Genomic DNA, 27,432 nt, shown 5'->3' on the forward strand with positions numbered 1-27,432 from the left:
TCAAAATGATCCTTTATTACTCCCACAATGCCAGTAAGATCTTTGATTGTTAATCGACGATTTAAAAGCACCAATTCCTTTATTTTATTGACGTGTTGAACATCAGTTGACGTTGATAGCCGTTGGACGTGGTTCGTCATCTACGCATTCTCGATCCTCTTTGAATAATTTGTACCATTTTTACTATTTACTATTACTATTTTTCGCCCATGGTAGTATATGCGCTAGAAGTCCGATGTCGGTGGTTCATTTTGTAAAGAAAATATCATTTCCTATCTTCGTTAAGATGTTTCCCAAATTTACCATTTTTTTATATAAAGTTTGATATAGTTGCGCAGCTCCATTAATTCGGTATCTGAGGACTTGACAAGTTACTGTATGATTTCGACCATTTTTAGGTGAGAATTGCAACATATTGGAGTCACTATTGGTGGAAGTTTCTATGCTGATGGCTTTATTCTTCATTAATTGTGAAGTGAAAGGTATCATATGAGCGGCAGATGTGGTTGCTGTCCGAATTCGCCCATGTACTATTTGTAAAAATGTGATCTAAATTGGGCAAATTCTTGCTGAGATTGCCCTTTCACCACATGGTCAGTGTCACGCCCATTGTCCGATCGTCCATGTATATAACTCACATGCAACCTTTTCTAACTGATTCCAGACTTCATCTTCAGCACAGTCCAAGTAATACCCAAAACAACTAAATAGCCTGCTACTTAAGTCTAGTATGCTCACTTGGCAATAACCACAACTTCAGAAATGCACGCCACCTTAATGTTCACCAAATCGTAATAAAAAGTAGTTTTACTTGCTAGAAAATCAGTTTTGCAACAAAAAGCTTAAACATAAAGTAATTTATGATTTCATTAAAAAATCAATTGATTTATTTAGAGGCTAAATTGTTGTATTCTTAACTAGAAATGTGGCAGCTGCAACAGCGCAAACAACAGCGATCGCGCTGACTTAGCAATAGAATACAAAATATGTCCAAGTCTATGTGTATGTGCGTGTGTTTGGATGCTCAGCCAACGGCTTTATGTATGAGAAGCACTGGAAACTGGCGCAAAGCTAGTAAACTGTCTACTCCTGCAGAGTTAGGCGCCACATTGTACTTAGACTTAGCCCAGTTGTTGGCATTTCATTATGCTTGCAACAAATGAGCAAATGCACAAATGATGCGGCCGGCAGTCATGCGACGGTGACGGCAACGGCGGCAAGAAAGTGTCTACAATTGCATTGATGGTTGTTGCGATTGTAAGCGGCTTGTCAGCGCTGCAACCGACTCAATATGCGGCAAGCGCAACGGCAAACATACACGTGTGTTTGTGTGTGGTGTTGTTGCGGCTGGAATCAGTCGGTCAGCGCCGATTTGTTGCACTTAAATGGCACACAGTCGTGAGTGGTGTGTTCCCTTTTTGATTGCCTACCCAACGGGTCGGTCTGCCAGCCTGCAACTGCGAGCTAGCGCGACGGCGATGAGCGATTGCTGATTGCTAGTTGCTGACGTTAACGATGCTGTTGTTGGTGCGGCGGCGGCAGTAAAGTACCGGCGATGCTGTAGATTTTTTAGAACTAAACAAATGATTTTTAAATGAGTTTACACGGCGCATTTTGCAGCGCATCGCGGTGCCCAGCATCATCGTGCACGTTGCCGAGATTGCGGTCGTTTTTACAGTTCTTGCAGCCGCTGCTGTCAGCCGCGGGAGGATGGCTCCGGCGACTGCTTTACAAATTGGGTTTTTATATTTTGGTCAACACCATATAACGGCTGTCATTGTGTTTATTTACCGTTTGCTCTTTTATTTTCCTTCGCGACATGTTCGCTTGCAAGTTGTTGGAGAGATTTCAGTGCTGCACGTTTTCGACAACACCTTGGCGAATTTTGAGTAATTATTCTGTAAAGTTGGCAACATAAGTTTGAGTGGTGTCGGTCATTGCAGTCAGCCACATTTTAGCACACATTTGGTGAAATCTGGAATATGGTATAAAAGGAAAACGGTTTTTGTAGAGGATTTGTAAGAAATTTGGGTTTATGGACAAATTCAAGTGGCAATTAGTGCAGGTGAGCACCTAAGGGCACCAAATGCAGTGATCGTACATGAATTACATATAGAAAAATTTCATAGAGATAACAGTTGTAATTAACAGAAATGGATTAGGTGTCTGATCACCCTTTTTTGTTCCATTTTAAAAAATATCAAAGTTTTTCGTAAGATAACTCTTCTTTTGGTTACCTAAAGCTAATAAAGCAATGCAGCTGAACTAATTTATATTTCAATACACAATTTTCTATTATATTGTCACATACAAGAGCCCGCATAGCAATTTTATAAAAAAAAGTGAGATACGCGAGGCAGTTAAGAATTTTGATATGCGCTTTAGACTTGGTACTAGGGTTTCTTAACCTTAAAGTGTCAGATATCTCAAGTCAATACGTATAACGCTAGAAGCTTCAAATTGATCGAGATATGAGACATATTAACTGCGTGATGTACATGTTACTCAGTCTAAGTAAAGCTTGTTGTGTACTTTGTCCTACAAACATCCAAAAACAACTGGAAGGTCCTAAAGTTCAGACAACATTAGCTCTCCACCTAGACTAAATTTGTTTCCAATCACCTTTTTTGATCTTATATCAATCGACATGTCATACAAGTCCTCAGATATCTAACAGCTTACTTCTTGAAGCGTTATAACGCTGTTATATATATAAACCCAAACATTTTTTCCACTACTTTTGACTTTAATTGTAATATCCAATTCATTTTTGCTAGCTTCCCAGCTTCCTATGTCGAGCTTTCGTTAGTACAGCTACAGCTATCAGTGCTGCTTTGACCTTCAACACACCTCGGCAATTCAGATTGTGGTAGCAAAAGCCTTAATTGCGCACCTCACTAACACACAAAGACAAGTACACACAAAATGTGCTCACCAACAATCGATAGGAGACCAAGTTGGCCCTACAACAACCACCAACAGCCAACTCATTTAACTAATGGACCCAATAGATCGTCGAAATAAATTGAGTTCATCGCAAAGGTCCAACTAATTTCGTTGTCAGCGATAAGACTGCGGGTGTTTAAGTGGCTAGCCTTTAGCTGAATATATGTTTGTGTGTGTATGTGGGCTGTGCAAACAAAGTATGAACCACCTGGAAACAATAAAACAGCAGCTGCGCCGAGCAGCGATGACAATAACAGGCAAAAATGAAAACAACATGTCCAGAAATAAAGCTAAAGAGCTAACTCTCATTGCTGCCGAAGAATTCTCATTGCTGGCCTTCCCGATGGCTTAGCGCGAAATGCACAGTTAATCGCGCTGACTCCAGCTGTTATGCCGCAATGTCGAGCAGGCATAGAAAGCGAGTGCTCGCCTATTTTGGGCGCATATTGAGTACGAAATTTTTATTGTTCTGAGAAATTGTTATTAATTGAGTTGTAGCGCGGCGGCGATCTGCGCGCCTATCGCTGTACAAGCATCAGTAAGGCGGTAAATCGGTGAAAGGCAAAGCGAAGCGCGCACCACTTCAATATCCCAGTGTAACTCTGTGCACTTGTGTGTGGCTGAACGTTGCACTCGGTGGATACCAGCCTCAAGCAGTAGCAGTACCTAAGCCTTCCTAGTGGAGCCCGAAGTATGTGTGTGTGTTGTTGAAACTTCGTGCTTCTGTGTACATATACACGCACACCAAGCCGAGATCGAACTATTCGTATGGCTGCAGCGCCCAGTACAAGTGGAAATGCTTATTAACTTTAGACACTTGGCAACCACCTTCACAGGATACCAGCAAGCGACCCAAACTGAAAAACGCATCACTTCCACTATTTTATTTGCTTTTTTTTAAACACTGTATATTTTTTCTAGAATGTAGCCCTATAGTGTTCAACTCATGCTAACAATATTGGCCGCGCTCAATCTGCAAAGCCATTGAACCAGCACATTTGTGGTGTGTTGCACGCATGCGTGTAGCTTCTAATTAACCAAGTAACGATACTTACCACATTCACGTGCAAAATATATTGACTGATGGTTGCTGGTGATTGGCAAAGCGAAATACGAAGCGGCGCTGCATACAGCAAGTACTTCATCTGCGGCAAATGGACATGCCTTCCCTACTCTCCTTTGCGCTGCTGCCTTTTCATGTGTTTGCATACACTTTGTTTTTTTTTTATTTCCCATACCCATACCCTTGCCACAAGTGTTTATTTTACAACACTTTTATGGCATAGTTTCTGCCTTCGCTTGCTGCGACTACGCCGGGGCTGGCACTGAATTGCTGCAAATTTATTTCTCAAACCAATTGGTGTCTAGACAAAGAAACTGTTAGTGCTCAGGTGCTAAATATGTTGGAGTTGTCTATTAAAAATTATTGAGTCTTCTATTTACCTTTAGACGATTTTAAGTTTTTGTTGTTATTTTTTGTATAAATTCGGTGTTAATTTCGTGGTTTCGTACATATCTCTCTTTGTTCGTATTTCTTTCATATTTTCTAAAAAAATATTTAAAACAATTGTTTTCTATTGCATGGGCCTGCGAAACGTTTAAGTGGTCTGGCCAATTAGCATGCAAATCTCTCTTTTACATTTACATATTTTTTCAATACTAAAACAAAATCGTTTAAGGAACAAGACAATTGCAATGCCTAAAGAAATTATGTATTTAAAAAGAATTTTTAGGTTAGGTTAGATTAGGTTAAGCAGCTGTGCTTTGCGCTAAGGCTCGGAAAGATCCCATTTAGATAGTTGTTCGCGCTCAGTCTTGCAATTTTTAATGTTTTGCAACATTTTTTTAGTCAAAATGTTCCCAAAAGCTCGCTGTGGGCAAAAAATAGTAAGACTTTGGTTATAATTTTAAAATTCTTAATTTATTCTTCAAAATCTGTGTTGCTCCCATCAAAGAAATCTACTTTGGGCCCAATATACTTGTTTCATTGTTTCACAGACGTTACTGCGATAGTGTTTTTCGAAAAAATTTAGTTATTTTGAAACCAATCGTGTTTTCACTTTTCTCTGACCCAAATTATCTTTTCAAAATGATTTTTACTAATCTTTCCGATGGCAGTAACATTGCAATGATGTCATACTAGCCTAGAAAAAAAATTTCGTCGAATAGGTTCAAAAGTCTTTCTATTTTTTGCCTACATAAATGGAACTCGGTATTTGTCACGAAAATATGGTAACACCAAAGCCAGCTGAAACTGCTGTAAACTCAGGTGAAGCTCAGATCTTTGCAGGAACAAAGTTTTAGAGCTCGAACTCTTATATATGTATATTATAATGTTGGAAGTATTGCTTCATTTCCTCAACGATTTTTCACAAATGCTTTGACACCAGCGCCATCTAGTAAGTCATTATGGCAATCAATCTGAATGATAAGCCCAAAAAGCTCGCTAAAGCACTATCAAACCATTTCAAAAAACGAATTTCGCCACAAAAGTAAGGTATTTCCTCTTAATTACGCTTTCATTACATTTTAAATACATTTTCTTAGTCGTTCGTTATATAAAAATCTTATAGCCCCATTCGCCGCCGCATTGTGGCAAGGGCATTAAAAGATAAATCAGTGCAAAGCAGGAAATTTTAAATCAAGCAATATTAAATTATATAAAAGTAGCCGAGCGATAAGAATTTTCGATTTGCCTGCCCGCATGCCGCGCGCACTGCGCTGCCACCGTAAATGCCACAACCTTTGCGGTTAATCCTTGCCCAACACGACGGCGGCACGCAGAACATTAAACATAATAAATCTTTAAAAAGCCATGAACGACGTTGGCACTTGCACACACACATACACACTCACATAATATGCAAGTCTGCAGCATGCAAGCAGTATGAGGCATAAAGCATGCGGCCTGCGGCATGCTGCAGCGTGAGCCATCGCATACCGATCGCCAGAGACAGATAAATAACTTACAATATTTCGGAGGTCATCCCCAAATGGCCGGCGGCGCGGCGGTTGCGCCGATTTGTAGACACAGTGTTGCATTTCCTTGATGCCCGCACGAGTTGTTGTTGCCTGCGCGTTGCTTATGCAAGTGTAGCGCGTCAGCCGATCTGCGAAACGAATGCGCCAAGTGCAAATTTGCGAGATGAGACTGCACTGAGTCAGCGTAACAAAACGCCGCTAAGCGGCACACAGGGCGCGCGGGTGCCTGCGTTCATTTTGCGATTTGTTGCATGATTCGATTCGTTTGCTCGTTAATTTAGTTGCACGTTAAGATTAATTAATTTTCAACTCATTTAAAGCAAAGCCACTGCGCGGCAATGCGCGGCACTGCTGTCCGTTGTTGCCAGCCCCAACAACCGCGTGTTGTTGCTCTGCGCAATGTTGCACGCATGAAGACATCGTTTAATCGATTTTGTAGCATCTAAGCGCAGTGCGCACGGTGCACTGCTCACTGCGCCAGCACCATTATTAATGGTCTCCTTGGGCCGTCCCTTGTATGTGTGTCGCGTTTGTGGCTTAAAGCTTTCGTTTAAGCGCGCAACGGCCGCGTCTTGGCCTTCAAAGGTGCGCGCGCAAGCATCGCATAACTCTGTACGTGTAGCAAATCTTAATTCAACTATTCTCTTTTTCTTTAACATGTTCTTCTTTGCTTCTATTTTTCTTGCAGATGTCGTCAGGGCTGGCGTGGACCACTGTGCAACGAGTGCATGGTGTATCCTGGTTGCAAGCACGGTTCGTGTAATGGCAGCGCCTGGAAATGCGTGTGCGATACCAATTGGGGAGGCATACTCTGCGATCAAGGTGAGTACACTGTTGTTCACAAACACACACAGCCGCACATCACTCGACATGTGTTGCATGTGTTTGCCGTGGCGCTGCAAATTGCCTCGGTCGGCAGCAAAGTTTGTGGCAGAAATCAATGCAAGCAACTGGCAAGTAATGCATTCAATTGCTTGAAAATCCATCTAAATTGCAACGGTGTAGCACAGCAATCATTGCACCATAGAATGCAACAACAACAATCGATGCTGATAGCAAAGAGGAAGGGAACGGAGCTACAGCAAGTTATGGCAAATCACACGTTTTAGCCGTGGCAATAACGCATGTTGCATATGTTGCATGTGTTGCATGTGCTACATATGCTGACGCGAAAGCCAGCCAGCTGCGCTGCGCATTACAGTTGTTGTGTGGTTGTTGTTTCTGTTTTTGTAGTTGTAGTTGTTGCTGACCGTGCAACGATTTGCCATGCAGTTTAATATATCGTTCGCTATCTGTTGCTGCCCCGCCATACTTTCTGCTGCACAGGCGCACACACATGCTTGTGCATTGCTGCCGCTGCTTTCTTATTATTACATTTTCTTCATTCTGAATTTATTTATTTTGCTCATTTTCTATTTTTACCTTGCCTCGCAACGGCTTGGCGTTGCTGCAGATTTAAATTACTGTGGCACTCATGAACCCTGCATGCACGGCGGTACCTGTGAGAACACCGCACCTGATAAATATCACTGCACTTGCGCCGAGGGTCTGTCCGGCGAACGCTGCGAGATCGTGGAGCAACCGTGTGCGACGCAGCCGTGCAAAAACGGTGGAACCTGCAGGCTCAAAGTGAGTACCAAAGAAACTATAACCATAACAATAACAACAGCAGATGAACTAAAAAAAAAAACCGAAAATCAAAATCAAGTAGTTTTTGTTATAACAGCATATCCGAAATGCGGCAGTGTGCGTGTTGCCTTATGTGAGGCTTGTAGCGAGTAATGCTGTTGTTGCAGGATAATAATCCACTTAGTATGCGTATATTTGTAGTTAATACTTGTAAGCTTTTATGCTTTAACTTATATTGAATAGTTTGTGATATTTAAGTAATGGAAAGATTATTTATGATTATACTCGTACTATATGATTATAGCATGAACTATAAAATATGTTTCTAATCAGATTACTTACCATTTAGCTTGAGCGTACTTATTGCCACACTCCATTTCATTTTCCTGTTTTATTAGGTATATGGCCACAGTTACACATTAGATATTGTTTAATTTAATGCTGATTTCCAAAAGTAACAATAATAACTATTATTGCTAATAGAACTCTAATTCAGATCAGAATAGGCACCTAGAATCGACGAAATATAATACATATTTTTATACTCTCGCAACAATGTTGCTAAGGAGAGTATTATAGTTTTGTTCACATAACGGTTGTTTGTAAGTCCTAAAACTAAAAGAGTCAGATATAGGGTTATATATACCAAAGTGATCAGGGTGACGAGTAGAGTCGAAATCCGGATGTCTGTCTGTCCGTCCGTCTGTCCGTCCGTGCAAGCTGTAACTTGAGTAAAAATTGAGATATCATCATGAAACTTGGTACACGTATTCCTTGGCTCCATAAGAAGGTTAAGTTCGAAGATGGGCAAAATCGGCCCACTGCCACGCCCACAAAATAGCGGAAACCGAAAACCTATAAAGTGTCATAACTAAGCCATAAATAAAGATATTAAAGTGAAATTTGGCACAAAGGATCGCATTAAGGAGGGGCATATTTGGACGTAATTTTTTTGGAAAAGTGGGCGTGGCCCCGCCCCCTACTAAGTTTTTTGTACATATCTCGGAAACTACTATAGCTATGTCAACCAAACTCTACAGAGTCGTTTTCTTCAGGCATTTCCATATACAGTTCAAAAATGGAAGAAATCGGATAATAACCACGCCCACCTCCCATACAAAGGTTATGTTGAAAATCACTAAAAGTGCGTTAACCGACTAACAAAAAACGTCGGAAACACTAAATTTCACGGAAGAAATGGCAGAAGGAAGCTCCACCCAGGCTTTTTTTAAAAATTGAAAATGGGCGTGGCCTCGCCCACTTATGGACCAAAAACCATACCTCAGGAACTACTCTACCGATTTCAATGAAATTCGGTATATAATATTTTCTTAACACCCTGATGATATGTACGAAATATAGATGAAATCGGTTCACAACCACGCCTTCTTCCAATATAACGCTATTTTGAATTCCATCTGATGCCTTTTATGTAAAATACGAGTATAGACATTAGGAACCAATGATGATAGCGGAATAAAACTTTACAAAAATACGGTATTTGAAAAATATGTAAATGACGTATAATGAAATCTCGATTATCACTTTATCATGCGAGAGTATAAAATGTTCGGTGACACCCGAACTTAGCCCTTCCTTACTTGTTATTTATAAAAATTACGTGTCCCGTTGTTTGTCCGTGATGGACTCCTAAACTACTGAACAGATTTTAGCAAAATTTTGCACAGTGTGTCCTGCTTGAAGCAACTTAAAAGATAGGATAGTAAAAACAATTCCTAAATAAAAAATACAGTGAAGCTCTATTAAATGGACGCTCTATTAGGCGGACATCTCCATTAACCATGCACATTGTTGATGTTTATTAAGTACAATCTATTAAGCGACCAACTCTATTAACTGGACAGAAAGGCTGGTAACCAGACATTGAGAAAGCAGCCTTAAGTACGTTATTTTTTCCAATAAAATTTATTTGTAAGAACATATTCAAAATTAAACCCCAAGTACAATCCCTTGAGTTCTTATACCGACAAAAACGTTTTCGCCTTATTCGTAAATAAAATTTTCACTGTATTGAATAGTTTTTTATATGAATAATCGTATAAAATGCCTGGCCGAATGCACTAGTATAATATAATAATATAGTAATATATATATATTCAACTAGGTTAGTGCCTAAGTCGACAAAATTGTGGTCATTTTGATATCAAATCAACTACTTTTTTCACAATAAAACTGTTTTCTTCAAGTTATTCTAGGCAGCTTTTAACTTAAAACTTGCAGTTAATAATCGGGAATAAATTAACCCTTTACTGGCTTAAAGGTTGAATAAAAAGCTTGCTATGACCACAGACATTTAATTTTGTAACAGTAGTTTTCCTATGTATTCATAGGGTGCTCAGCTATTTATGACCTTGAAAGAGTTATCTAAAAATTTGCTTACAATTTGTTTGAAGAAAATTGAATAAGTGATCGAATTCCATGCGATTACAGAAATCCAAGTGAAAAAAAGTAATCAGTGTCAAAAGCAACTTTTTAAGGCCTCTAAAATATGCTATTCGTAATAAGAAATGTGCTAGATTCAAAATCCATTCTTCCAACGAAGTTTGCTTAACAAATGCTTAGTAAGGATCACAAGAACCCTCGCTTGGGCGCCATTCAGAAGACGTAGACTAAGGTGAATGACATGCTGTTTTATACAAAGGTGTCACTACCAGCAAACAATGTTAAGTTTTTGGAGCTGTATCTTAGGAACACATCTAATCAATTAAGGCATAATTATTTGGGGTACAAAGCGGGTAAAGGAAAACTTCTCAGCTGCTGTTTTCCAAACATTTTTTAACTAGTCCTACAACATGAGGCCAGGCGTTATCAAGATGGAAAATTGCCTAGTGTCTAAACGCAAATTCCCGGGGTTTTTCAGTTATCACTCGCTTCAACTTGATGATAATGTCGGTAGCGTTCTTCATTAATACGGGGTGTTCCAAAATTAAAACACTATTCAGATCATATTCTGAAATTTTCGAATTGTGGTAAAATTTTAAAATATTGTTTAATAAAGAAGACACATTGTTCTATCGGGTAACTCTCCACTTTTACTAAGCCTAAACTGTCAGCTGTCGATTGAGTTTATTTGTCAACACTTTACTACATAAATGGCGGGACACCCTGTATTCAATTTCAATATTACGTTAATTTGGACACCCTTTAGTTTCCCCTTTTTTAGGCTCGCAATACAGAGCCAGTGATCTCACCAAATACAGATCATTACATAGCGTCTCGGATATTCGGCATTGCCGTTGATTTAGCTGGTTGACTAAATTTCACAAATAATTTTTTTGCGTTTAGGGTTGTGGTAACGCAATTGGTTTTCGTAATTAGGCACTATCCGAAGCAAAAACAATTTAATTTTATGGTTTCCATGCAGTATTTTTGACTTGCGAAATCGTTCTCAAATCAATCTCTGGATTTCTATTCATATGTATGACATCCAATTTTTTTGCTTTTGAATGTACCTAGCTGCTTTTAAACGTGTGATATGGTTGCTTAAGTGACGCCCAAAGATACTGTGAGCTCTGTTTTGTAATAATCTTCATGACGTAATGCTTCCATTTACCCACCTTCAAACTTTTGTGGCAGTTCAGAATGCTTAATATTTCAAGCCAAAAACAGTGGTTTTAAACTGTGTGCACCATTTTTGGCTTACTCGCTTAGCTAGAGAATGTTAGCGGTAAATTTCTACTGAAATACGATGACTCTCGGCTAAAATTTTCTTCATATTTAAGTAAAGAAAAAGAACTCCCCGCAAAAACATTTTTTTCGGCACAGATTTTTTAGTAAAAAAATCTTGTTACTTATAACTCAATTGAATGAGGCCCCAATACTGAAAAAGACGCACATCGACATTGGCTTTTCAACACATGTTCGGAATATTGGAAAAATGGAATAATAATTATGTTACGCCATCCCTTGGTAAACTTCGCTAATATAGTTATAGAACAATGTTATAAATATTTCAAAGATAAACGTAAGGTTCATATATATATAATCGATTATTTGTCCTAGAAAGTTAAAAATAATAGTATGTCGAATGAAGTTTCATCACAGTCGCTAAAAGTTGCAATCTACTGCAAAGTTTATTAATTTTTGTTTCTTATAAGAGCATGTAAGCTAATCTAAGCATGTCTTAATATATGTATGATATATATTTACGTATAAGTAAGCAAAGCTATTTGTGAGAAAACGTATAACCAACACACACACCGCTACAAAAATATGCTTAATATGCTATATTAATGTTTATTTGTATGCCATCACGCTGTTTATTACAATTTACTTCATGCACATTGCCTCATTTGACCACTTCTCAATAACACATTTTCTTGTATTCTCTTTTCTTTGCATTTTTTTTACGATTTTCCGTTGCCATTTCATGCTATGCAATTTCATGGCTGCACTTTACGGTGCACAAAAACAACAATCGACACATGCGCCCCATCTACACGTACATATCGTGCAACTGTTAAATCCGCAACAATCTGAACCACCAACCGTTCCGTGCATGGTGCAGGAATCAACACTCCCGAACGTAACAACGTTGCCGACATATCGTGCGATGCGCGGCATGAGCTCGGCAATGGGCAAACCAGTTAGCCGCCGCGACTCACTGCTAGGACTGGCAGGATTAAGCAGTGGCGGCGCGGCAGCCACAACGATACCGACTGGTGCAGGTGGTGGTGTTGGCGGCGGCGGCGGTGGCGGCGGCAGCGCGAGTGGTGGTGCGGGTGATGGACGCGGGAACAGCACGAGCGCCATGAGTGCACTTGCCGCGGCGGCCAAATTGCTGCCAGGCGGCGGCGGAGGTGTCGCTAATCCAGCGCTGGCCACATCCATGCTCATGCAACTGCAGCAGTACCACAGCAACGCCAACAGCGGCAACGGCGGCAGCAGCCCGGGCACCAGCAATCTGCTGCACTCGCCGCATCACTCGATCGGACATCGGGCGCAACAGATACCACCGGTTGGCGAGTACACTTGCGACTGCACGCCCGGCTGGACGGGACCATCATGTGAAATCAGTAAGTATCAGTCTACGTGTTTGTACGTATTGGTAAGCTCCGTGGCGATCGCCGCTCGATCGGCGTTTGGGAGTTCGGTGCGCGTGCGCGCGTATGCAACATTGCTTTGATTTATGTTTCATACATTTATTCGTGTGGACTTTGCTTTGCTGCTTTGTTGTTGTTTTATGTTTTTTTTTTTTATGTTGTTGCTGTTGTTGTGGCCGAGGCGAGTTATTTTCCTTCGATTAAATTGCATCTATTAGTCGCATTGACTTGAACGATCGGATCGCAAGCGATCGGGTGAACAATCTGTGGCTACGCTTGGTAATTGGGAAAAGTAGCAAAAATTCAGCGCAAACAAAAACAAGAAACATTTTGCGTTTAAGCTTGATTGTGTGTGTGTATGAACGTGGACATTCAGTCGGTCCATGCCGCGAAATTGAATTAATGCAACAAAATGCCATCTAATGAAAAGCGCGTAATTGAGTTCGAGCTGCATGCCACAAATTGCCGCACAGCAAATGCTGAGTATGCGACGCCTAATAGCGCTTGCGAACATTTGACGCATGCGTAGCGCTTTAATTATGCAAAATTTAAGCGCGTTTGTGCGTCCAACTAGTTCGCAACTTTTGTTGCGCAGTTGTTGTTGCTCACATTACTACTAGTTGCCGTCAAACGCTTTTCAATGCTTAATAATTTACTTTGCGTCCAAGCGCGTCCTCAGCTCGAAGCGCTTTCCTTTCACCACCAACAGCATCAGCAGCGTTCGTTCATGACCTGCGTTCGCCGATTAACTGCAATGTTGCATGCCCCATTAACAACAACTATGTAGTACAAATCGGCTAACACCTGTTACCATTACTAATCGCATGCTAATGCCTTGCGCCGATGCCATTTCTCGCGCTACCCGCTGCTATTGCCAATCGATTTTTTATTGCCATTCGAAAGCCACATTTAATATGCGCGATCAACCGACCGAAGACTTAAGCAACAAACTTGCTGCGCGGCCAACTGAAAATTTAGTGTGTTCGATATTTCTTTTGGACACTTTATTCGCGCATTCGTGTCACGAGTGAATGTAGTCGAAAATTTCACATGAAATGTATGCGAAAAGCAAAATTCATTAAAATAAGATTTCAAATGATCTGCGCGCATGCACTTTGCTGACGCTGGCGCGCACTTTCGAATTGAACGAATGGCGGTTACTATACAAAACACAAGCGCGCGCTGCAAAGCAGAAACCGAAAAATGTGTACACACACACACAGAGACGCTGAGTGTGTGTCAGCGAAATGCAAAAGTGACCTGCGCACCGCCACTTATGACTAATTGCTCCGCTAATGTAGTACGTATGCGACCCGTGTAACAATCGCACATGTGACTTTGCCGCACCGCCTTTCCTCAAGCATAACACAACCAACAAACAAACATTGCGTTTCTCTTGTTTGACTTGGGTATTTGCTTGAGCGCTTTTATGCATACATCTCTGTGCCCAACGGCGCGCTTGTTGCTTTTGGTTCGGTGGAAATGCATCACTTACAACGCTGAACGTGTCACAAGTATGAAATATGTCTGCAAACATGACCATTGCAACAGCAACATAACAACAACAACATCAGTGTTCGCATCAAGATAAATCTTAACACATTTTGGTCACTTAAGATTTTTGTCGTGTTGCAAGCTAACAACTTAAGCGTTGTTTAAAGCATATATTTTGAGGTGTGATGTATTGCCTTGTGATGAACTGGAAGGAAAATGTGCGTTATGAATAACAAATTATAAGAGATTACACGCGCAAAATTTTCCACAGAAATTGTTCAATGTGTTGCAGGGGCCATTTCCATGACATGCGTTCAGACTTTTTAGGTTATTTTTAGTTTTTTAGGAGAATTTGAAGAACGTATTAACTTTCATGTAGAAAATAGTCTAATATTAGCATATATTTTATATAAAAATATAAGCAAACCCACAAAGTTTGGTATAAATCTTTTAGGTAGTCGAAAAAGTACTTTCGTATTTTTCATCAAGTTTCAACTTATTTTTTTTTATTTATAACGAACCAAATATGTACCATTTTGGTCGACCACTTTTTGCCATTTTTCAGCTAGAGACATTATTCCATCAGTGTAAAACTTTTCTGGTTTCTCAGCGAAAAACTGCGACAAGTAATTTTTATAGGCTTCTCTACCATATCGCAACGTCAGGGCTATATGGTGGATGCATCAAAACTTGCCAGCCAAGCTCTCCCAATTTTTGTCGAGTCATCAAAGATGTGTGTGATCTAGCGTGGTCCTGATGGAAGACTAAGCCCTTTCAGATGATCAGTTCTGGTCGTTTTTTTCGATTGTTTGCGTCAATCTCATCAGTTGTGGACAGTAAATTGTGGAATCAATTGTTCGACCAGGCTGGAGCAGCTCATGGTGTATGATATCTTTCCAATCCCACCAAACACTCAGCATAACTTTTCGAGGCGTCAATCCTGGCTTTTGTTGAGCTTCACCACGATTGGACCATGATGTTTTTCGCACATTATTGTCGTATTTGATCCACTTTTCGTCTCCTGTTACCATTCGAATCAGATATGGTTCGATTTCATTTCGTTTCAGTAAAGAATCGCAGATGTTAATTCGGTCCATTAAATTTTTCACAGAAAATTCATGTGGTACCCAAACATCGAGGTTCTTTTTGTAGCCAGACTTTTTTAAGTGGTTTAAAACCGTATGATGATGAATGATAAGTTCCTTAGCGGTGTCATGGCTGCTTATGTGATGGTCTTAGCCAATCTTTTCCATAAATTCATCGACTTTTTCTTTGATAGGTCGATCAGAGCGAGGTGCCTCTTTCACATCGAAATTTCCAGAACAGAAGCGAGCGAACCATTGTTGTGCCACACGAACTGATACAGCATCGTCTCTGTAAATTTCACAAATTTCATTGGTGGCTTGCGTGGCATTCTTCCCTTTTTTATACAAAAATTTCAAAATATAGCAAATTCCTTCATTATTTTCAATCATTTTTGAACAGTTGTAACTTTTTTTCAACTTCCACGAATTTAATTTTTTTTTGGTTAAATGAAGCTAAAAGTCTCACCTTCCCAACAACATATGGTATGACACAATATGATTGGTAGCACTGCACGACAACTTTTGACAAAATACGAAAATACTTTTTCGACTACGCAATAGCTACCATGAAATTGTTCAGATCGAACAAATATAACATATAGTATAGCTGCCATACACACTGAAACCCGTATTCAAGTCCTTCTAAAGAATTTCTTGTATCTGTGAAGGTTATTAAAGCTTTTTCTTGTTTTTACCTGTAAATGTCTGACAGTAGTAAAAGAAGTTCCCACTAACAAATTTCTGAATTAAGCTGCTCTTCAATTTCATGCCGATAGTTTAATTATTTTATTGCTATTTTCCGCCACTGCCGATTTGTCTTCCAAGTAATTGAAATTTGTTGAATTTCAAACGAAATTAATGAGAAATTAACCTGCCATGTAGCTTCCGTCACAAATGTCCGTAAATTATTTTTTCACAACATAAACACGTTCCCTTTTTTGCGTGTATTTGCCGCATGTAATGCCACAAATCACATGAAAATGTAACATGCTGCTCGCGAGTAGCAAAAAGTGCCAACAAAATGACTACAAAACGACGCGTCTGTTGATTTGACTTTTAAAGCGATTTGTAAGCATCACAAGTGGGCTGAGCACAAGCACATAGCTCGAAAGATTCTAGCACAAACACACATTTTTGCTATCTATTACTTGCTCCTTTTGTATTAAAATACATACAAACACATACTTAGCAACAACTCGCTTCTTCGCTTTGCGTATCAGTATGTGTGTATGTGTGGCTGAGCAAATGAAGCGCACGCAAGCACAAGTTTCAGCTTTCAGCTTATAAATATATTTACATATATATAAATATAAACATATATGAATGTATACGTGTGTGTGTGCGCTTATGACAAATGAGCGGGTCTTGTCAAGAAGGTGTTAAAAGCATTTTTGCTTCATCCCGCGTACTTGCGTCTCATTGTTGTTATTACTACATTCGTCATTTCGGTTGTTGTTGTTGGTAGTTAGAGTGTGTTTGCTGGTATTTGGTGTTTATTCTTCATCGTCGCATTTCCATTGCTTTGATGCTGCATCGCCGTGCGTGCTTTCAGGCCTCTGCCAGTGCTGTTGACTGTGGCATTCGGCTACACACGATCGCTGCTCGCATGCTACACTTGCTTTTGTTTGCCTTCAATTCCGCCTTACGTTCAGGTGTCCGCCAAGCGCGCTCGGCTTGCCGCTTCAGTTCGTAAACTTTTGTAAGTGGCATTCAATGAGTCTGTAAACACAAACAGCCCTTTGATTTTCTCGATTTGCTCGGCGACACACTGCAAAGTCAAAGGCAGGGGTAAACAACAAAGTCAAATATGATAAATGAAACAATGCTTAGAGTATTTGCTCAACGCAAATAAAATGAAAAAATTTTCGAATTTCTGTAACTTCGGAAATTGTCAGCGGTGGAAAAGAGAAAATATTGTTACTCGTGCGGTCATGCTAATAAATTGCTCAAATAAAATCGGAAAGTGTAAAGTTTTATGCATTTGTGCCCTACACAGTGTCAAATAAGAGTGTGGTATGTCCAACTGAGGTTTCGATTTATTTATAAAAAGATGTATGCAATCACATTAGTTTTGAGGAATTTACGTAAATTTTCGTAATTAAAAATATTTCCTGGAATTTCTGTATGATTTACACTGTGGAACACGATGTGAACTTCACTTGGAAGCAAAGAAAATAATTTTTTGAGTTAGTTAACCGCTACGATGTCATAATAAATTGCAACTAAGATCTCACATTTCTCTTTACTACTTTTCAGTGAGCGTAATATGCCTAGACTCTACTGCAATAACTGCCTTGAAAATGATGTGAAGTGTGCGAGAACCTCGTCTATAGCTTTTAAAATTTGCTGGAGTCTCTTCTGTTATTGAAATTAGACCTCATAGCAGATTTGTGTTCGAATCAGGAAATTTCGTCGATATGCTTGAATTTCTTTCTTTTTCGGAATCATCGCAGAAGCTAACTAATCTCAATCTTTGATTGAACATCAGCAACTTCAGCTCAAATTACCTCATTTATAATACGGTAATTCTGACATTCAAGTTGCAATTTTCTTAAAAATAGTACTTAAAAGCAAGGAAACTCGTTAACATCGGCTGCATTGAAGCTGCGATACCCTTTACAGCATCAAATGATGTTTATCTTGAATTTGATCAGTAGTTCGAATGTTTATTTGAATAATTTGTTCCGAGATTTGTAGCTAATTTTGGGTTGCTAAAACTGAGGATGGAGTCATGTGTAAAAGTTCACGTAAGTGAGGAAAGCTCTCTAATTACCCTTCACTTGGGAGTGGCCGGAAACGATTCTTTTACATATGGCTCAAGCAGCGACTTCCGGTCTTAGACCAAGTCTCCTCTGGGTAGCCAAAGAACATCCGTTTGAAGGCGAACTAAAGTGAGAAGGCGAAACATCCACTTTACAGGGTTATGCGCTGAGTTTAGGACCCTCCATGTAAAAAAACGTCTCCAATGAAAAATTCACAACAGCCTTGGATGAGAGCTGCGCTGGCTTGGTCATGTTGCATGTAAGAGGAAGACCTCCAAGAAAGGACCTGGCTTTGCTTGGAGTTTCCAATTGGCGCCACGTAACGAAAAGAAGAAACGACTGGCGCGTAGGTTTTTGTGTGGTAGTCAAGGGGTGTAGGAGTCAAACCACCAATATTTACTCAAATTCGTAATGAGTACCCCTGAAATACCACACAGACCGCTTAACACATCAATCGAAATTTTTTTTTCAGATTTGTTGGGTAGTGTTATCTATGTCGAATTTCGTAAAGATACCTAGTAAAAAAAAATTCCATAGAAGGACTTGCGTTAGGACTCAGGACTCAGCTTGTATGGCAGCCGTAGTGAACCGATATCGCTGAATCCGACAAATGAGCAGTTTCTTGTGGAGCAAAAGACGTGTGCAAACTTTCACAACGATATCTCAAAAGCTGAAGGTTTACTACGCGCATATACAGACAGACATAACTAGATCGATTCAGCTCTGGATGCAGACACTTTATACACATGCTTAACATCGGAGACACAACATTTTCTTTTGCGAGTTAAAATTTTTTCGTGCATGATTTCAGGGGATTAATAAAAATATGAACCACCACATTTAGTTACAACTTTTTTTAAGTTTTAATGCGTTTCACATTTATGAACATATGAAGGTGCCCTCCCTTCATACACTTGCCCACTAAAATCATACCCACCAATGTAGGTTCGTGTCTTGAGTCTTTTGTTGCGCCAACTGCGCACTTGAGTGAATTCCAACAAAATTTGCCTATCACACATCGCAATCGAGAGAGAGCAAAGCATGCTTAATTGTGTAATACTACAAAGGGAAACAAATGTAAACACACGCCTACTTGCGACCACAACAGCGCAGAGACAAAAAATGAATCAGGCAACAAAAAGTCTAAACAAATAAAGATAACACAAGGAGCGAGCGACAACACTTCAAATGGCAGAAATAAATAAATAGTAGCGCAAATGCAAACATTCGATTTCCAACAACAGATAAAAGTGTCTCACTGCCGCGATACTTAAGCGCTTGTACCCACATACATGTGTACAACATACGAGTACATGTTACGATATGCTCGAGGAGCACTTGATTTGCAGCTTCCTCGCTGGCCACAGCACAGATCTCACGGCTGCCACATCATTCAAGCATCAGCCGACCGCGAGCCGCCGGGCTCGACTGGTCCATCTGCTGGTCATACACAAATCTATGTTTGTACGCTGTTACATGTGGGCATACACTTACAAAAACAACAGCAATTACAATAACAATAGCAAAGCACATTAATAGACAATGTTGTAGTATCTCCGATTCGTATCAAGCGAATACCACAAAATAGCTATAGTGAAAAATAAAAGAAAATTCCAACTCATGCCTTACTCCATTTCGCTTGTTTGCTCCTTCCACCCCTCCCCGTCTAGATATCGACGAGTGCGCTGGCGGTCCCTGCGAACACGGTGGCACTTGCATCGATCTAATCGGCGGCTTTCGCTGTGAATGTCCTCCCGAGTGGACAGGCGATGTATGTCAAATTGATGTAAACGAATGCGAGGTACACTATACAACAACAACAACGAACAGCAACAACCACCACAACAATCATCATCTAAACAATGGCGCTGGAACATTGGCCGACGCGATTTCATCGGCGACCTCTTCGGCGGCGTTGATTGCCGCCATAAGCGCTGCGTCATCGTCCACAGCTGCCACGGCCGCCGCCAAGGCAGCGCTGCAATCACAAGCGGCATCTGCAGCCAATGCCACGGTCATTAGAGCGGCAGCAGCGCAGGGCGCGACGCAGGCCGGCACAGTGGGCCCGTGCATAAATGCGCAGCAGTGCGTCAACCTGCCCGGCTCCTTTTCGTGCGTCTGCCTCGAGGGCTGGGGTGGGCCGACGTGCGCGCAGAACCTGGACGACTGTGTGGGACAGTGCAAAAACGGCGCGACCTGCATCGATCTGGTGAACGACTATCATTGTGCGTGCGCAACCGGCTTCACAGGTGAGTGGCGTACACTATTAAACACCAATAATTATATCCAGTATATATATATATATATAAATATGTGCGCGTGTGTGTGTGTGAGCATAAAACGTAGCTAATCATAAAGTATGTGGCAAATAATTCGAAAGTCCGTCCAATGCCGCGCGCAGCCGCCCGCGGTTATATACGGGCAGCGCGTTGCGAGTTGGGCGGCGCTGCAAGCCACTTATTTTTGATTGGCTTTACGCTTTGTTAGAATGATTTGGAATGCTTTCAGTTTTTGTAAATACAATTCCGTTAGCCGTTGAATTACTTTTAATATTTGTCTGCTTATTTCGGCGGTTTTTAGGTCGCGACTGTGAGACCGACATAGACGAATGCGCTAACTCGCCGTGCCGCAATGGTGGCGAATGCGTGGACTTGATTGGCAAATTCAAATGTATCTGTCCGCTGGGTTACTCCGGATCGCTGTGCGAGGTAAATGAATTTGTTATATAACCGTTATTGTAGCGAAAAAACTTAAGTAGGCTGTGAAATTGCAAATATGTCGCGCACTGAGTTGCAAAACGAGCTGGAAGAGTTCATAACATTAGCGTTTGGCATTTGGATTGCGGCAGCAATGACAGCTTGACATATTTTTTAGAAAGATGCGGAAATAAAACAAAAAATTGTTGTAGGCAATTCGCATGTAGGAATGATTGATTGCAAATATTTTTGCATTAAAAGCAGGTTTTATTGGATTTTTTTTTCTATTTTATATAATAAGATACATTTTTTTTTATAATTTTTGATCTGTAATTTTTGTATATTTTTGATAATTTTAAAATATTTTTTTTTAAGTTTAAGAAAATAAAATACCGCAAGGTACATCAGTAGTATCAATTTTGATTTATGGAAATCAATGTTCAACAAATATCTCCATTTTTCATTAGCTTTTGGAACCCCATCCTCGATTTTTTATTCCTTTTTACATTGGTTAATAGAAATAATAAGTTCGTTAATACAAATTTAAATGTTATTAATAACATTTTTCTTTTATAATTTTCATTTGTTCATTCTGTTCAGTCCTTAGAAGGACATAAATGGATTTAAGGAAGCTTCGAGTAATCTCAAGAAAATAAGTTTTCAGACAATTTCAATTCTTAGTAGGACATAAGTAAATTTAAGGAAGTTTCCAGTAATATTCCAAAAAATATTTTAGAAATACATAGATTTAAGGGGTTAAATAAAGTTAGAAGGCCGAAAAAAATCGGGATTTCCAAAATTTTTTTTGAGAAAACTTTCAAATTTATTAATTCAAAAATGTGTACCCATATTACGGTGTCTTTTAACTATATTTTAAGACTTAGTATTAGTAAAAATATTTATTTGGAAAGGAACTGCAGGTGATCTCTGGGACTCCTCTCAAAAAGACGTTTTGCGGTGACCACTATATCTCTGAACTGAATTCTCTGAAATTCAAAAACAAGCAGATTTCTTTAAAGTAATGTTAAGGAAAATCGAAGGAATAAGTGGAATAATTTTTTTTTTGACAAAATGGCGGTTTCTCGAAGACAAAATCGATTTTTGACCGAAATTTCGGCCTTAAGTTTATAAAAAAACATTTATCGGTGAGAAAAAATCTTCGATTAATTACTAAAAAATATTACAAAAACCTCGAATAATGTCACCGACTTTGAAAACACCATTTTGAGAAAAACGCGTTTAAAGTTTAGAATGCACTTCCAAGCACTCTGAAATTTTCACCGCATCAATATGAAACTTTCTGCGTGTACTCTTAAATACAATATATGTAGATTAAGATAATAAAAAAACGATTTCTGAGAATTCTAACTGTATATAATCTCTTAAGGAAGCTTAGAATAATATCCCAAAAAACTTTTTAGAAACCTTTTTTCACGAACGCGAAGATTACAGAAAGTAATATTTCAAAAATAAATTGCAGAGAATTTCAATTCGTAGAAGTAGATTAAAGAGATTTCTACATAATTTCCAAAAAAAAAAATCAGAAAATTTCATACATTTTTTAGAAAAAAATTACTATACATTCAGCATTCTACATTGAAAATAAAGTTTGTAAAAAAAATTTAAACTTTAGCCAAATACATTTAAAATAATATGTATCAATTAAAAACAAAAATTCAAGAAAAATTAATTAACTAAAAAAAAAACAAAAAAAAATTAAGTACATAGAGATATATGTACAAGTATGTATAAGACAACCATACCGCGTTCATCATCTTCTATGCTGATGATAACCAGAAAACCCAATTTCGCCTCATTTTCAATTTCGATGCATTTTTGTTTTCGCTAGATGTACAAATTTTTCGAAATTAGCATATCTGCCAAAATATTTTTTTTCAATCGAAAATATGAAAGAAAATGTTAACAATTATTAAAAAAAAATTAATAATAAGCATCCTATATTCTTTCTAATACCATTTTGAATATTTGTATACATATGTTTTCATGTTTCATGGTGATTGGATGAGCTATAATAATAGTAGTAGAGATATATAAATATTTAATACTTATCACAGTCATTAAATTTGTTTTATTCGACTTTAGCAACTTCATAGGCAAATAGTTAGAAACAAAATTCAAAAAAGTTGGCGCTTAAGTCGTTTGTCTTCTTTTGAGCACCAAAATCCCTGTTTCACATTTTTCTATTTATTTTCAATTTTTTTATATTTTTACCAATTTTTTTTCTTCAAATTACTTGCCTTTCGCTTGTAAGCAATTTACCTATCAACACTTCAAACAAACAAAGCCCTAATGAAGTACTCAAATTGAAGTAATGCCATTACTTAAGAGCCAAAAGCGCAGCATGGTGCTTCAAGCACATTCACAACAACATTCTTTCTTTTTACTGTAATCTTTAATAGTTCGTTGAACACAGCGAAAAGGCATATTTCAAATGCTTGACTATAATTTGTTGCGCGATTTGTCTTCAAGCTCCGCTCAACTCTCCATTGTGTGGCTGGACTTAAGCAAATTAATGCGTTTTAAGTCCAATATATGAGTCACTTGGTTGCCTGCAATTGTGGCGGATTAAAGTCGGCGGCAATTTGAATATCGAAATCTATTGATCTCTCAATGAGTAAGAATATTCTGGAAAAGTTGTGAGATCCTCAAAGCAATACATTTTCATAGCTGTGTAAAGTTATTTAAACTTTTGTTGTCTAGAGAAGCACACTCGGCGCACATTGCAGCAGAACGCTTTTCCTTTTCCATAAAGCACAGCAGCATTCTTACAACTACGAGTGTTCTGAGCTATTATCGACTGCTGCTTGCCGCATCGAAGTATCGAATGACAGTGAAAATCTTTTATTTCCCTCGCATTTCGGCTCGTTATGTACTCCGTTTTGCCTTATTTTCGTTTTTGTCTAATCAAAGACACACACACACACACTTGTATAATATTGAAGCCAACGTTCTGAGCTCCCCAGCACTGGGTCGACGAGGTGTTGCGGATCAATGGCAAACAACGGTTTCTCCGCTGTGTCTTCGATTGCCGCAGGTAGCGCCGAAAGCGGAACGGCGGCAGCCCCAGCACTGCCACACGCCGCAGACTCCTCACCGCGCTCCGGGTCAGCGCACATTCAACTCCTCATACTTGTGCGCCTGTGTGTGTGTGTGCGTGTGTATGTGGTGTGTCTGTCATATGAATTCGATGCTTTAATGCCTTTTAACACTAATCGCATTACGAGCAATCAATTGTGATGAGAATACGAAAATATATAAAACACATGAACGAGTAACGAATACACTCGCCTGAGTATGGCGAATCAGCCAACCAAATAATCAACTCCAAAGAAACAAAAAATCGATAAAAACAACAACAAAATAGCGGCAAAAACAAGAGTACACGATGGCATGAAATATTTGTGGCAAGTTTTTTGGGATTTTCTCACGTGTTCGTTACTAGCAGGCAGCTAGCACTGTTGTTAGTGTTGTTGCTAGAAAAGTTTAAACTCACTCGTATTTGTTGTATTGTATAAACGGTATAAATTTGTGCTGCTTTGGTATTTGTTTTCTGATCTTTTATTATTATTCTTTCTGGTTTGCTTTATTTTGTTTTTGTTGTGTTTCTTTTTTTTAACCGAATTTTAAACTAAAACTCATCATTTTCGGGGTGTTAATGAAATGTGGAGATTTATGCGCATTGAAAGCGGTTTTATGTTTGTCTGATGAACTGGGTCGTCCGGGATTATGGCGGCTTGGCTGAGCAGCCATCCTAGGCCGCCGCGACGTTCGTGTTTCCAGCAGGAAATGAGTATAAATTTTTTAGTTAATGAAAAATACGTCATTAGCCGGCGAAGTGTGTGTGTGTGTGCATGCAGTTGCTTGGCATTGAATTGTTTAAGCTTGCATACATATTGATACACATCGATACATGTGTTTCATGTGTTTATGTAAATTGATCTTGAGTTAAAGCGGCGTAAATGAAGCTAAGGAATGAGGCACCGCCGCAGTAGCAAGGGTTCCTTGCTTTTTGCTGCTGATTTGTGTGGGGCGTTCTCGCATTTAAATGAGCGTTGCATTAGTGAATGAGCAAGATTTTGCGAGTCGGTCTGCTATTAGTCATACGCCAGGTGGTTTCACTGTGAGTTAGACTTTAATATTTATAGAAAATGTTGAATAAAAATATTTTTATGATGATTGTGCGGACTTTTTCTCGTCATATCGATAGCATTCGTTAGTTAAGCTGCTATTTACATATTTACAGCACAAGTTGTTGATAGTCGCTGCTTTGAGCCGAATAGAAAATATATATGACTTGTGTAGAGGTATTTAACTGAGGGAGCTATATTCATTTAAAAATTCCATTTCTTTTTATTATGTAACAAATGTAAATACATTTTAACAAATTTTTTTAAAATTCGAAGTTAGTCCGAAAAATACTTTCGAAGATATATAAGCGTATTTGTAATTGTTTGTAATTGGATGCCAAGGTCTTAAACGTAATTCTCTCGAAACGCTGTTCTCAAAGTCGGCTGACACGATCTTCTTAGATATATTATTCTAGTAATGATGAAACGAACACGCTTTTTGATAATAATTTCGATTTTCTAAGGCTCTTTCAACTTTACGGTTAAAACAAAAATCTACTTTTTCTTGCGAATGAATGTAACGGCTTAAAAGCTGCACAGCACTTTATATTTAAAATATTTCAAAAGACAAAATTAAATGGGAAATAATATTGGGTAGTCGAAAAAGTTTTTTCGTATTTCTAATCAAACTTCAAGTTATTTTTTTTATATTTATAATGAACTCTAGTAAACCAAATATGTACCATTTTGGCCGACCACTTTTTGCTATTTTTCCGCTAGAATTATTATTTCATCAGTGTAAAACTTTTCTGGTTTCTCGGCGAAAAACTGCCACAATTCAATTTTCCAGGCTTTTCTTGAAGCCAACTTTACTCCATTAAGGGAGTTCTGCATTGAACGAAACAAATGGTAGTCCGATGGTGCAAGGTCAATGCTATATGGTGGATGCATAAAAACTTACCAACCAAGCTCTCCCAGTTTTTGCCGAGTCATCAAAGATGTGTGTGGTCTAGCGTTGTCTTGATGGAAGACGAAGTCCTTTCTGTTGATCAGTTCTGGCCCTTTTTTTACTCCTTGCTTCAATCTCAACAGATGTAGAATCCTTTCCAATTCCACCAAACACTCAGCATAACCCTTCGAGGCGTCAATCCTGGCTTTGCGGCCATTTGTTCAGCTTCATGTGATACTCAAACATCGAGCTTTCTTTTGTAGCCAGCCTTTTTTAAATGGTTCAAAACCGTTTGATGATGAATGTTAAGTTCCTTAACGATGTCATGACTGCTCCTGTGAGGGTCCTGGTCAATCTTTTCCATAATTTCATCGACTTTTTCAACGATAGGTCGACCAGAGCGAGGTGCATCATTGTTGTGCTACACGAACTGATACAGCATCATCTCCGTAAACTTCGCAAATTTTATTGGTGGCTTTTTTAAACAAAATTTTCAAAATATAGCGAATTTCTTCATTATTTTCACTCATTTTTGAACAATTGTAACTTTTTTTCAACTTCCCCGACCTTAATTTTTTTTGGTTAAATGAAGCTTAAAATCTCACCATTCCATCACTATATGGTATGACACCATGTGATTCGTAGATATACGACTGCCACGATATCTATTGACAAAATAGGAAAAGACTTTTTCGACAGCCCAATATAAATAGTAATGATGAAAGAAACATGATTTTTGAAAATAATTTCATTTTTCTAAGCCTCTCTGAAGTCTAAGTTTAAAAACGAAAAATTTACTTCTTTTTCCAAGTGGATACGGATATAACCTCTTAACCACTTTACATTTAAAGTGTAACGAAAGATAAAAATAATGGAAAATAATTTATTTTAAACTTGTGACTTTCCCTATTTTCGACAAGGCACTCACTGAGCCTTTCTCTTTAATCGTACTTTCGGTTCAACATGACACAATAATTGACAAAATTAAATTCTCAAATTAGGAATCTGGCATATACATATCTGTAAATTGTCAAATATTCTTACATCAGCCTTAGCGCTTCAGTCTTTTTTCAACATTAAAATAAAATCCAAATTAATAATAATAAATTTACTAGAATATTACTCATTAGCATTATGAGTATATGAAAATGATTATAAGAAAATTAAGCATTTTACAACAATTAAAAAAATAATTGATTACTTTCAGGAGGCCAAAGATCACTGCACACCCTCGCCATGCCTGCAAGGCCGTTGCCTTAACACACCTGGCAGCTACTACTGTCACTGCCCGCCCGATCGCGCGGGAAAGCTTTGCGAGCAAATACGGCCGCTCTGCTCCCAACCGCCTTGCAACGGTAAGCAAAATGCAAATTAAAAAAAAAAATAACAACAACAATAAAATATGAACATTTGCATACGAAATTATTAAGCACAAATATCGACATTAATCAACTTTGTAATTTCCCCCGCAGAGGGCTGCTTCGCCAACGCCACAATGAACGCGCTGCCGTGCAGCGGGCACGGCACTTGCGAGATCGGCGACGTGGGCACATTCTGCAAATGCCATGTGGGCTACACGGGCACCTTCTGTGAGCACAGTAAGTAGAACGATTTCAATTACAACAACAAAAACAAGCACAAAGTAAACGGCAACATTTGTAAAGAACTTTTGCATAAACGAAAGACTCAAGCAGCGAACTTTATGAGCAGTATGCGCCATTGCTATTTTTACACGCAA

General features: G+C 38.9%; 1 protein-coding gene across 2 annotated transcripts in view; it reads left to right on the top strand.

The window, feature by feature from the left end:
- The window catches only part of LOC120782666 (protein serrate), a 96,049-nt gene that overhangs the window by 60,038 nt on the left and 8,579 nt on the right, over positions 1–27,432 (top strand). For both annotated transcript variants that reach the window (XM_040115045.1, XM_040115046.1), the window contains 7 exons: positions 6,617–6,750; positions 7,382–7,557; positions 12,086–12,593; positions 19,632–20,210; positions 20,542–20,669; positions 26,902–27,049; positions 27,167–27,292. In XM_040115045.1, coding sequence (XP_039970979.1) covers positions 6,617–6,750; positions 7,382–7,557; positions 12,086–12,593; positions 19,632–20,210; positions 20,542–20,669; positions 26,902–27,049; positions 27,167–27,292 — 1,799 coding nt within the window. The remainder of the gene's footprint in view (positions 1–6,616; positions 6,751–7,381; positions 7,558–12,085; positions 12,594–19,631; positions 20,211–20,541; positions 20,670–26,901; positions 27,050–27,166; positions 27,293–27,432) is intronic.

Source organism: Bactrocera tryoni, chromosome 1 (genome assembly GCF_016617805.1).
Source record: "Bactrocera tryoni isolate S06 chromosome 1, CSIRO_BtryS06_freeze2, whole genome shotgun sequence".
Lineage (NCBI taxonomy): Eukaryota > Metazoa > Arthropoda > Insecta > Diptera > Tephritidae > Bactrocera > Bactrocera tryoni.